The sequence below is a fragment of the Arachis ipaensis genome, chromosome B4 (genome assembly GCF_059453495.1).
Source record: "Arachis ipaensis isolate K30076 ecotype BB chromosome B4, ASM5945349v1, whole genome shotgun sequence".
NCBI classification, from domain to species: domain Eukaryota; kingdom Viridiplantae; phylum Streptophyta; class Magnoliopsida; order Fabales; family Fabaceae; genus Arachis; species Arachis ipaensis.
In genome coordinates this window covers 112689042-112701296 of record NC_142439.1, presented here as the reverse complement: position 1 = coordinate 112701296, position 12255 = coordinate 112689042, and the positions used below count along the sequence as shown (strand labels likewise).

Here is a 12255-nt window from a genome sequence, read left to right as displayed (position 1 = left end):
CAATCAATTATACACTTATATACGTATATATGTAGAAACTACTATTCATTGTATATTTATATATCCAACCCTGGCCTTCCGGCGAAAACAGTTTGCTTATTGTTTAATGTTTTTGGATCACTGTATTACTGCTGGTCGACATAATCTATCACCATAATAAAACAAATAAATTAACACGTGCTTAATTTTTTGTTTTAAAGAAAAAAAAAAAAGACGTATAGAATATGATGGGTTTATGACCACAATAACCAACATAAGCAACTCAATTTCATCACGGCGCCGAAAATCATGGCTATCTCTCTATATATATAGCCCTCTAACTTTGCTCTACAAATCACACTACTATATGTATACTATATGCAATAACAACACACTTTAAGTTATCACTTACTCTCCCTCTCTAATCCCTCCTTATCTTTGTTCTTCTTTTTAATTAGTTTTATTTAAAAAAAATGATGATGAGTTGCCAAGCATGGCCTGAACCAGTGGTTCGTGTCCAAGCCTTAGCTGAAAGTGGCTTAAGCTCTATCCCATCCCGTTACGTCAAGCCGCGCTCACAGAGACCTACCAATACCAATACCAACACCACTTCTATGGCCTACCCACAAGTCTCTCAGACTGAGGACGATCACAGTGATGTAAATATGAACATCCCTGTGATCGACCTTCAGTCTCTATCCTCTGGGGAGGATATTGCCCTCCGGGAAGAAACTCTCCAACGCGTTGCTGAGGCGTGTCGGGAGTGGGGTTTCTTCCAGGTGGTGAACCATGGTGTTAGCCATGAGCTGATGAGGAACGCAAGGGAGCTGTGGCGCGAGTTCTTCGACCAACCATATGAGCTGAAGGAGGAGTATGCCAATTCTCCTAACACCTACGAGGGTTATGGGAGCCGTTTGGGTGTGAGTAAGGGTGCCATTTTGGATTGGAGTGACTACTTCTTCCTCCATTACATGCCTCCTTCACTTAGGAACCAAGACAAGTGGCCTACACTTCCGTTGTCCCTCAGGTATGACAATAATGCATGTATGATCATGATATCATATTTCTTTCTTTTCTTAATTATTATTATCACAGAAATTTTAGAAGGCAACACTTTTATTAAAATTTAGTCAATATTTAACTAGTACAAAAAGAGAATAATTTCACATCTATCATTATATGTAATCGCACACCACTAAAAATACTAATAATTACTAAATAAATTATTATGTATAATATATATTTTATATTTTAATATATATTATATACGAATAACTATTTTTTTTTATACTTAGCAGGTTACTGAAAATTATATTACATATATTCTTAACATAAATATCACTTTAGCACCTTTCTGACTTCTCTAACAGCAAGTAATATTACCATCATAATTAAAGAGGCTGTCATCATATTTAATTTATTGTAGATAAGAAAACATGTTGGGTGATTATGAAATATTAGGTTAGACGACGTACAATATTATTCTTCTATTTAATTTCTAGAATGATATTATAGTTAATAATTGAGGGGTATCCTAGCATAAATAAAATTAAAAAGTTTTTGTAATTAGTTTAGAACATATCTAACTTGGTGTTCTATATAACCATATAATTATTTCTCTTGTAGATATATAATTCCTTAAGAATGATAAACACGTTTTTATGTCCAAACATGCATGGAATTGTTTATTTATTTATCTAACTAAAGTTTTTTTTAATTTTATTTGGTAACTTTTCTTTTTCCTTGTATTCTCTTCCTTACTTTCTTTTGAACCAACGATCAAATATAAGTTAGAAAAAAAATAAGTATGTTATTTATATATTAAAATTATGTTTATCTTCAGAAAATGCATCTTCACATAATAAATAATAATTTTAATAATGCTTATGTTAAAAACTCTATCTTTCTTGCAAGTTATTTACTAATTTTTCCTTGTTTGGTATGATATAGATGTGTTTGTAAATATACTTAATATTTGTTTCTATTTAATATTGTTTACCAACCAATTAATAAGGTGGCTTTCTCATAGTTATGTTAATTTCTTATAACGAGGTTGGGGAGTTGTAGGTATACGTAACATAAATTGAGCATGTGAAAAAAGAGGATAAATAAAGTTCCAAAAGTTCAACAGATTGGATATATGTTTGTCCCTTTGACTAGATCACGAATTCTAGTTTTATGAATAAAGCGTTAGTACATAAAGATTTAGTTTTATATATAACAAATTTAAACTTTCTAAGATTTTTAAGTAGAATTTATATTAAAAATTTTAGTAAAGCAAAGTTTCTTCATAGGATACTTATTATTATCTAAGTATGAATTAAAAATATCACTAAAAACACTCGTTAAAGTTATTAATGGTGAAAAGTAGTAGTCTTAAAAAACTTATTCACTAAATGCATTAAATAGATAATTTTTTTTTTATCTTTTTAACCAAACATATTACATGTACAAAAAAAATAACCATCAAATCATCACTCATATATAATGCATGGTAAACATAAAATTCACACTAAAAACAAATTAAACAATATATATATAGTTATATAAAAATATATAATTATTAATTTAGTGGCTGATTTTTTATGTGCGCATAATATTTTTGTTTTTTAACCCAAATGTTTTATTTTAATAATTTTAGAATTTCACTAACACATGTTTTTGTAGAGCATTATTTGTTTATTTACAGTAAAAACTTTTAAATCTTTTTCGTTAAATAATGTACTAAAAATTACACATTTTTAATAAAAAATTTTATATCAAACACCTGAATAAATAATTTTAGAGCACTTGTTAGTCAAACTGATAAAGTTAACATGTTTTCTAAGGAAAAACCTTATCCTATTCGTAATTAAAATGAAAGGGTTTGGAACTGTCAAATTTGAGGGTGTTGGAAAAAGTCGTGTCACATATGAAGTGGATAGTTCACAATTAATTAATTAATTAAATGAACTTAAAAGAAGCTTTTTGACACGTTCAGCTTTGGAGACTCATAAACCTACCACTTGGGTGAGTTGGGTTTGGGTAACTAACGCTTCTTCAACAACTTCGAATAAGCATAAATAAGCATGTAGGTACATCATGTACACTCCAAAGGCCAAACCCCACATGTAAAACGTGACGCGCTTTCTTCTCTCTCTATGGCCTCTCGCATTTGACAAAGCCAGCTTTTACAAATTACTAAAATCTATATAAAAAAGAAAAAAACACTTCATGCTTTTCCTTTGTGAGGAAAATTTTACTAAAATCTATTATATATATATATATATATTAGTAGATCTAATGTAATAAAATTTTTATATTTTAATGAAAATTTTTGTGTTATCCACATGCAAAATTTATATCGATTGATACAAGTTTATCATGCTATGCCTTAGGTATTAAATGTTTTTTTTTTTTTTTTTGCACATAATTAAACCTTAGGTTTGTTGGCAAAATTTTTTATATATGGAAAGCTTTTTTGTGAAATTAAAAAATATTGGCCATTTTTGAATTTTACCAAAATATTGGGGCATCTTGCAAAAAAATTATAAAATTGTTAGAAGCGATCTGTGTTTTTTTTTTTTAAAAAAAAAAGTTAAAATGAAATATCTAAGAGTGATTTTTGTTTTATTTTCAATTAAAAAAGTGAAAGCGATGATCTGTTTTTCTTTTTAATAATAAAGTAAATTTGCTAAAGTATTTTTTGCATTGTACCACACACTTGTAAAACTTTAAAGCACTTAATTTTCTGATTAAATACCAGATCTACTATCATAAAAAATAATTTTGCATGGGTTCCTTATCAAGGATATTGCAATAAACTATACATAAAGGCCAATTGTAAGTAAATTATAAACAAATTTTTTAAGTATTCAAAAATATTAATATTTTAATATTTTTAATAGTTGATTTCAGATTATATATATATATATATATATATATAGTAAAGATGAAAATTTTGGTAAAGAGTAAAAATTACTTTTTCAGGATAATTATATATATAAAACTAAAATTAAAATTAAAATTTTAGAAATATTCATAAATTTTATTTTTTTAAATTTTATCTCAAAAGATTTTTATTTACATTAAATATACCTCTGCCAATACATATGTTCTTTTTAAATAAAGTAAAAGTCTTCATTTTTCGTTCAATTTCACTCTTGGCTAAAAAAAATTTCATATATAAAATGATTGAAATAATGATATTTTTGGAATACTTGGAACTTTTCTTAAATTATATACCAGTACAAACTACTTGGTTCACCTTTTATATCTCTCTCTGTCTTTCTGTCTCTTCACGTACAAAAGGAACCCACTAATTTAATTTATAGTTTTCTCTTAACTACCTCTTCTAAGCTGATCACGAGCAACATAGTTATATTTTGGACAATGTTGACCGGGACCTCATTACCTCATAATTATTATCATAAAAAAAAATAGAGAAATGTTAAATAATAAATACCTTTTTATTTTTAATTTTCCTTATATTTGAAGCGATATTAGCTAATGTTTCACTCGATTACACTAAAATGTTAATGATTAGTTAAAGATGAAAATTCAACTTCACGTGAAAGTTGATATTTAAAAACCGTTAAATAATTTAATATTTGACTAAATTTTCAACTAACAATTCTAAGTTATCAACACTGCAATGTGTGTTTCCACTATAGTTAAATCATGGTTAGTTGCACGTACATTTAAGTTGAATTGGTAACTGACAACAGGAAAGTAATATCGGAATATGGAGAAGAAGTGGTGAAGCTAGGAGGAAGGATGCTGGAGTTGATGTCAAGAAACCTAGGCCTAAAAGAGGATTACCTTATGAATGCATTTGGTGGAGAGAATGAGATTGGAGGGTGTTTAAGGGTTAATTTCTACCCAAAATGCCCTCAACCTGACCTAACCTTAGGACTCTCAGCTCACTCAGACCCTGGCGGGATGACCATCCTTCTGCCTGATGATTTTGTATCCGGCCTTCAAGTGCGCAAAGGAAATCATTGGATCACTGTCAACCCTCTCCCAAATGCTTTCATCATCAACGTTGGTGACCAAATTCAGGTAACAATAACAATAATTACACTGAAAAGTAGTAATAACATTATCTGCACTAATGGAAAATTTTTAAATAATATTCTAAAAATACTGGTCTATATATTCTAATAATAATTATGCTGTTGATTTTTCTAAAAAAAATTAAACATTTTTACATTGCATAAATTAAATACCCACATTTTGAAAAAAAAAAAAATTCAGCCAACCACTAGGTCTGCCATAATTATGTATTATTGTTGATGAGGTTCAGATTTTCAAGGAGTGGGTAGTTCTTAATTAATTAATGACTAATATATATTATATAATGACATGTGTTAACTATTTTTCAGGTGATGAGCAATGCAATATACAAGAGTGTGGAGCACAGGGTTATTGTGAACTCAAACAAAGATCGTGTGTCCTTAGCCTTCTTTTACAACCCAAAAAGTGATTTGCTTATTGAACCTGCCAAAGAGCTTGTGACTAAGGAAAGGCCAGCACTCTATCAACCAATGACATATGATGAATATAGACTTTATATTAGGGTGAATGGACCTTGTGGGAAGGCCCAAGTTGAATCTTTGACTTCCCCAATTAGGTGATTATTATTATTCCAACAATAATTATTATCATAATCATATTATGTAATATGTAATGTGAAATGTGAAAATATGGCAATTAGGATCTAATTGCATCTAAATAATTGAAACATATATATTGCTATCCTTATTGGATGTCTAAAGTTATGTGATAATGATGGGTTGCAATTGTACAAGTTGATGATATGTACAAGGAGTGTTTAAATCACATGTCCCCCCGCCCCTTCTTTTTCATGTATATTCTTTCTTATCTCAAAGTGAGTTATTGGTTTGGTCAATTCAGAAGCGGGGGAAATTAAGAAAATTGGACTCAATGAATAATAATGGTGTGTGATCTGACACGGCTGAGCATATGTACCTATTTTCCAGGTTGCCTAGGTCTAGTGGGATGCTGACTAAAGCTCACTGAATGTGATTATAAAAAATGACACCATGAATAAAATCATGGAACATGTGACATATGAAACTTTTCATATAGTATACTAATTTGTTTTTTAAGATTTCAATTGCACTATTATTATTATTATTAAAATGGAATTTTGGATATTATAGTGGTCCCTCCACTTTTTTTTTTTTAAAAAATTGACTCTAACAAACAAAATGATAAATTAAAACAAGATTAAACCACCATAAGTAACCATGAAAGATTAATTCGCTAACAAAAGTAACCATGGAAGATCATAACTCCTCAGATGCCCACAATTGATTAGCTTCGTTTGTCAAAAATAGTCTGATGTAGCCTTAACAGAGTGGCATACGTGGACTGTTTTCTTCGTTCTTCTTAGTTGGAACCCAATTTTTGTAGAGTAAAATCATACTCGAGCACAATCATCCATCGTTCCGAACTACTCCACAGGAGAACCCTGAATTAATTTAATCTCATAGAATTCGAGCAATGTCAAGGAGAGAAGTAACTACAAGCGAAGGAAGCAGATTTTCAGGAGCTTTACATTCGAAGATGAAGAAGAAGAAAATTTTGGATGGAAGATGTCACTAGGTGAATATGTTGTCTTGTTGGAATCTTTGACGGTTACTAATCCTGAAAGATGGTTTATTCGTTGCCCCTCTTCGAAGGTATGAACACAGTTTGTATACATACTTTAATTGAACGTTTCTACTTTGTTTTGATGTAAGAAACAAATTATATTGTTTTATCATGGTCCAGCATAATAAGAAAATGTTAGCCCATCATTTTGTTTGCTGGTAACTGCTGAAAAAGAATCAAAAAGACTCTATAGTATTCAGAGCTCAATCTCAGAGATAGTAATAGTACAACTAAAATTTCAAGAACCAAATTAATATGCACATTATAAATTTGAGAGGCGAACAATGCTATCTAACGGCCAGCAAATATTATTATTTTTTACCAACATTTAACTAGTAACAATTTGCACATATATTTATAGACATTTTATACACAAAAAGTATATAATTTATATTTATATTTATTAAATTTTTGTACATATAAATTAATATAGTTTACACCCATAAATTAATATAAATTATATTTATATTTTTTAAAATTTACACATAAATTAATAAAATAATAATTTAATATTTATACTAATTAAATAATAACCATAAATACTGAAAATTGCTGGTCTATGAATTTTTCTTTGAGAGGCACTATGAGAATTTAGACTAATTTCAATGGCAAAGGTTTTGGTTGTATATCTCTCTTTAGTATATGTAAATATATTTTTCATTTGGTTTATATAGTTTTTTTATTTATTTCAAATATGTATCTTTGAAAGAAAATATAAAAGAAGTAATAAAATAATATTTTTATAGATAAAAAAACAAACTTATAATAATTCTATAAAACAATATATATATATATATATATATATATATATATATATATATATATATATATATATATTAAGAACCTAACTAATCTTTTTAATGTTTTCCTTTTGCCCTACTATAGTAGTATTGTAGTTAAGAATGAGTTTATTACAACATTTACATATACCAGTAAATTAATATGCACTTTTGCTTCTTTTTATCAAGGTGTATAATAATAAAAAATATGAAATTAGTTTAAATAAAATTACTTAATACCCTAATTAAAAAATCTTTTTTTTATATATTTTTTATAAATATAAATATATATGAAAAAAAATGTGTACTAAAATCATGCTAATCTTTTTTAAATATAATAATAGATAGCAGATGTATACGATCTTTATAATAAATTTGACATGAAAATAATTGAGATGAGTAAGTTTTATAACAATATCTTTCTGATTTTTTTCTAATAATAATAATAAAAGAAAATGACAAATCGATCCTGACTTTTTGGTCTGCAGATATTTAAGTCTCTGAAAATTTAAAAATATATTTAAGTTTTTTACCTCTTTAAAATCTGGACATATCGATCTCTGAGTCTAATTTGTTCAATTTTAACTCTTTCACGTGTGCATCCGTATCAACTAAGTCGGTACCATGGGAGCCACGTTTGATTTTTCCATTGAGTCTGACAGATCCTAACAGACCCAAGTGAACATAAAGGATCGATATGTCTAGGTTTTGAAAAGGTCAGGGACTTAAATGTATATTCCAATCCTCGATGACTTAAATGTCTGCGGATCAAAAGGTCAATGACCTATTTGTCCTTTTTTCTAATAGTAATAATAATAATAATAAAAATAAGTGTTCCGAAGATTTCCTGAAACTGGGTTGCTCTTGGGGCAAGACGTGAGGTCCAGGCTTTTTTTGAGATAGTGTTCGACTTATATTGGTGCCGAGGTGCAGCCATCCAGGTTCTTCGTGAGGAGGTGGGGGTAGTACCTGCAAGAGACTTCGATACTTAAGTTAGCAAGGGTTTTAAGCAGGTTTTAGTAGATTAAGTCTAAAATATACATGAGAGTGTTAGTGTATTTATAGTAGAATAGATAACTACCTTTTTAAAGTAGTTTCACCTTTGATGATGGATGGCCGTTCCCTCTTGATAGGAAAGTTGTTGAGATCTCCCTTCTAGATATGCAGGAGATATCTTAGAAGGTAGTTACTTATTCAGATAAGTAGGATTGAACTACCCTTGTCGTGTTCGACCTTTAATTTATAGGGCCGGATAAGTAGATGAGGCCACCTTTTTGGATGGACTTTTATTCTTATTGGGTCTCACTTTATGTTTTTGGGTCAGGGTATATATGAACAGTCTCCTTACTTGAGTTCATGCATTTACGAGGTCAGGTTCAAGCATGGGTGGATTTGTCCTTTTACGTTGGGTAAACCGCCTTTTTGGAGTAAGTTGGGTACTCGATATGTTTTTGAAACGTCAAGTCTTTTCATAACATCACACACGTTCTTCCTTCAGTTACCTTGGTAACTTTGTACGCCATTAATGAGAGGTGCAAAGTGACACTTTTGCCTTTAATGTCTTATAAATACTTTATTTTTCTTTTTTTTTCCTTTTTCGCTTTCTTTGTATTGCATCGTCTTCGTCTCCCTGCTCTCGATTATTTTTGCAACCTTTGTTCTTCTTTCAAGATTTCTTTATCTTAAATTTTGGGTGTTCTCATTCGTTCATTGGAGGCTTTGGACCGTACGTGTTTTTGCTGTTGAAGTGTTCTTTTTCCTTTCGCACTCTTCTATCCAGGTTGGTTTTTTACCCTTCTTCTTGTTCTGTTTCTTGCGTTCTGTTTTGCCACTTTTGTGTTTGTTGATTGAAAATTTGTTTGCTTTTTCATTCTTGAATTTCTTAAATGGCGTTGTTGTTTTTATCGATATTGAAAAATGTTTTTGAAAATGAGGTTCAGCCTTGTAAATTTTACGTTGGTCCTGGTCTTTATTTGCTATTGGTGATTGAGATTTTCATGCTTGTGTTGTTCTCAAATGGTGCCACTTTATCTGTTAAAAGATGGTACTATTTCTGTATCTGATAATGTAATGATACTTTGTGTGTATGAGAAAATGTAAGAACTGTAATCTTTTGATGGCGACCCGACTTTTCGGCTTTTTGTTGTGACATTTTTCTTATTTGTTGTATTGTAGATAGAGCTTGTATGTCTCGATCAGTTATACACAGCATATCTTTTAAGGTCTCGTACGACTTGATATTGGTAGATTTATCTATTCTTATTCCTGTCTGTATTATTGATAACGAATATGCCAAAGCCTTTCGTAGACACCATAAATTATGTTTGAGTTGGGAGGATGAGAGGAATTATGAAATTATGGTTGCTGACCCTGAAGAGAGGGTCTGTTTCTCCCGACTTGATGGGACAGAACGTCATTTCATATATGTATATGATTGTTTTTTTACGAAATTAAGAGTTACTTTTTTTTTTATCTGATTTTGAGTCTGAGGTTCTTAAATTCTGCAATGTTACCCTACCTAATTGCATCCCAATTTGTAAGATTTTTTAAAAATATACCAAATTTTTTGTCAAAAATTTGATGTCCGACCTTTTTTTAAGGTCTTTTTTATGTTTTCGTTCTCACCAAATTCTTTATCAAGATGTATAATAATAAAAAATATGAAATTAGTTTAAATAATAAGTACTTAATACTCTAATTAAAAGATCTTTTATATATATATATATATATATATATATATATGAAAAAAATGTGTGCTAAAATCATGCAAATCTTTTTTAAATATAATAATAGATAGTAGATATACACAATTCTTTATAATAAATTTGACATGAAAATAATTGAGATGAATAAGTTTTATAACAATATTTTTTTGATTTTTTTCTCATAATAATAATAATAATAATAATAATAATAATAATAATAATAATAATAATAATAATAATAATAATAATTGTTAGAGAATCATTAGAGAATCATTAGAATCATTTTAGATTAGTTAGCATCATTTATATTTATATAGCATATCTGTATATTAATTGTAGGATTCTATGCTTTTATTATTTTGATTTTTCTAGCACCTATATATACCCTTTGTACATTGTACTTTTGATCACACTCAATAATACACAAATTCTTTTTCTAGTTTAGTCTCTTGTTTCTAACATGGTATCAAGAGCTTGGGTTGTTTTTTTTTTTCAGAAACAATTGGTTTCTAGCTCCTTTATCTTGTTTCACTGACAGTACTTTGTCCTCCGTTTTTGGCTCCTTCCCGACGCTTTGGTTCATCACTGCCGCCACCCTTGCCTTCTTCTCGTTGCAGGCTTTCCAACGCCACCGAAATCATTGCCGGAAGTCGTCAGACGCGCTGCCACGTGCCGCTCAAAGTTGCCTGTCCGCGTTCAGCAGTTCTCCTTCTAGACGTCTCCAGCGCCGTTGGATCAGCGCCCCAAATCAACGGCTCCGCTTCTACCACGTGTCACACTACTGCTTTTCCGACCCGAGATCGACCCGCGCTCTCGACCCGATCTGTTCCTCTGCCCGCGTGGCACCCCACCCCATCAGCCCTGACGTGTCCTGCTCATCCAATCCCGCAGCGCCATGTGTTCCCTCTTGCTGACGTGGCAGTTGACGTGTCATCCGACGTGGCAACTGACGTGGCACATAGTAGGACCCTCCCTAAGATTTTTTGGTGATCTCTTTCCGTTTTTGCCTTTCTTTTTCTTGTTTTCGGCGCCCAAGTTGCAGTTTTTCTCTCCTCTTTCGTGATCTTTGTATCTGCTATTATGGAAAAGTCAGCTATTTTTGCTACCACACACAAAAATGATAAATTCTGTCGAAATTGTAACCGTTTTAGGCACCTCTTCTCTGTCTGTCCCTCTGTTGAATGTCGCACATGCCACCAGAAAGGTCATATTAGCTACCATTGTTCACAACTGTTCTGTCATTATTGCAAGCTCTCGGGACATTTGATTACTACCTGTCCTACTCGCCCACCACGTCCTGCGCCTGCTTCTGCTGTTGATGCTACTCCTGAATCTACCACCTCTGCTCCTCTCAACTCGTCTCCTGTCTCTCTATCTGATATTGCGTCTCTTCTTCAGTGTCTTCTCTCCCTTTCTGGTAATACACCTGCTGCTCTTTCAACTCCTCCAGGTAATTCTAAATGGTATTTTGACTCGGGATGCTTTAATCACATGTCTCCATTGCATAATCTCTTCTCGTCTCTGTCGACCACTACAAATGGACCTTCTGTCAATACTGCTAATGGTTCCCTCTTGCACGCAACACACAAGGGTTCTATCTCCCAGTCGACTCTTAATCTTCCTGATACTTATTTTATTCCCAACTTAAACTTTAATCTTATTTCTGTTGGTCAACTTGTTGATCTGGGTTTTGATGTCACTTTTTCTATCTCTGGTTGTCGTGTATAGGATCGTCAGACGGGACAAGTCATCGGGACTGGACGTAAGGTTGGAAGGTTGTTTGAAGTCAAGAATCTTCATATTCCTCCTATACCAAATCTCTGTGCTACTTCTTCTCCATCTACCCTTCACTTATGGCATCAATGTCTTGCCCACAGTTCCTTAGGAAAATTGCGTCCTCTTGTGTCTCAAGGTGTTTTGGGTCAGGTTCCTAATGAATCTTTTGATTGCATTTCTTGTCAAACTGCCAAACAACCTGCTTTATCCTTTCACAATAATTCTTCTCTTGCTTGCTCTCCTTTTGATCTCATTCACTATGATGTTTGGGGCCCGCTCCCACCACTTCTATGGGATGAGCTAGATACTTTATTGTTTTCATTGATGATTATTCACGGTTTACTTGGATTTATTTGATG

General features: G+C 31.3%; 1 protein-coding gene across 1 annotated transcript; it reads left to right on the top strand.

The window, feature by feature from the left end:
* Positions 1 to 334: 334 nt before the first annotated feature.
* LOC107639557 (jasmonate-induced oxygenase 2) lies at positions 335 to 5799 on the top strand. Its single transcript, XM_016343094.3, has 3 exons — positions 335 to 1006; positions 4686 to 5019; positions 5343 to 5799. The coding sequence occupies exons 1-3, from the start codon at positions 453 to 455 to the stop codon at positions 5592 to 5594; spliced, it is 1140 nt and encodes a 379-aa protein (XP_016198580.2). The 5' UTR covers positions 335 to 452; the 3' UTR covers positions 5595 to 5799.
* Positions 5800 to 12255: the final 6456 nt, after the last annotated feature.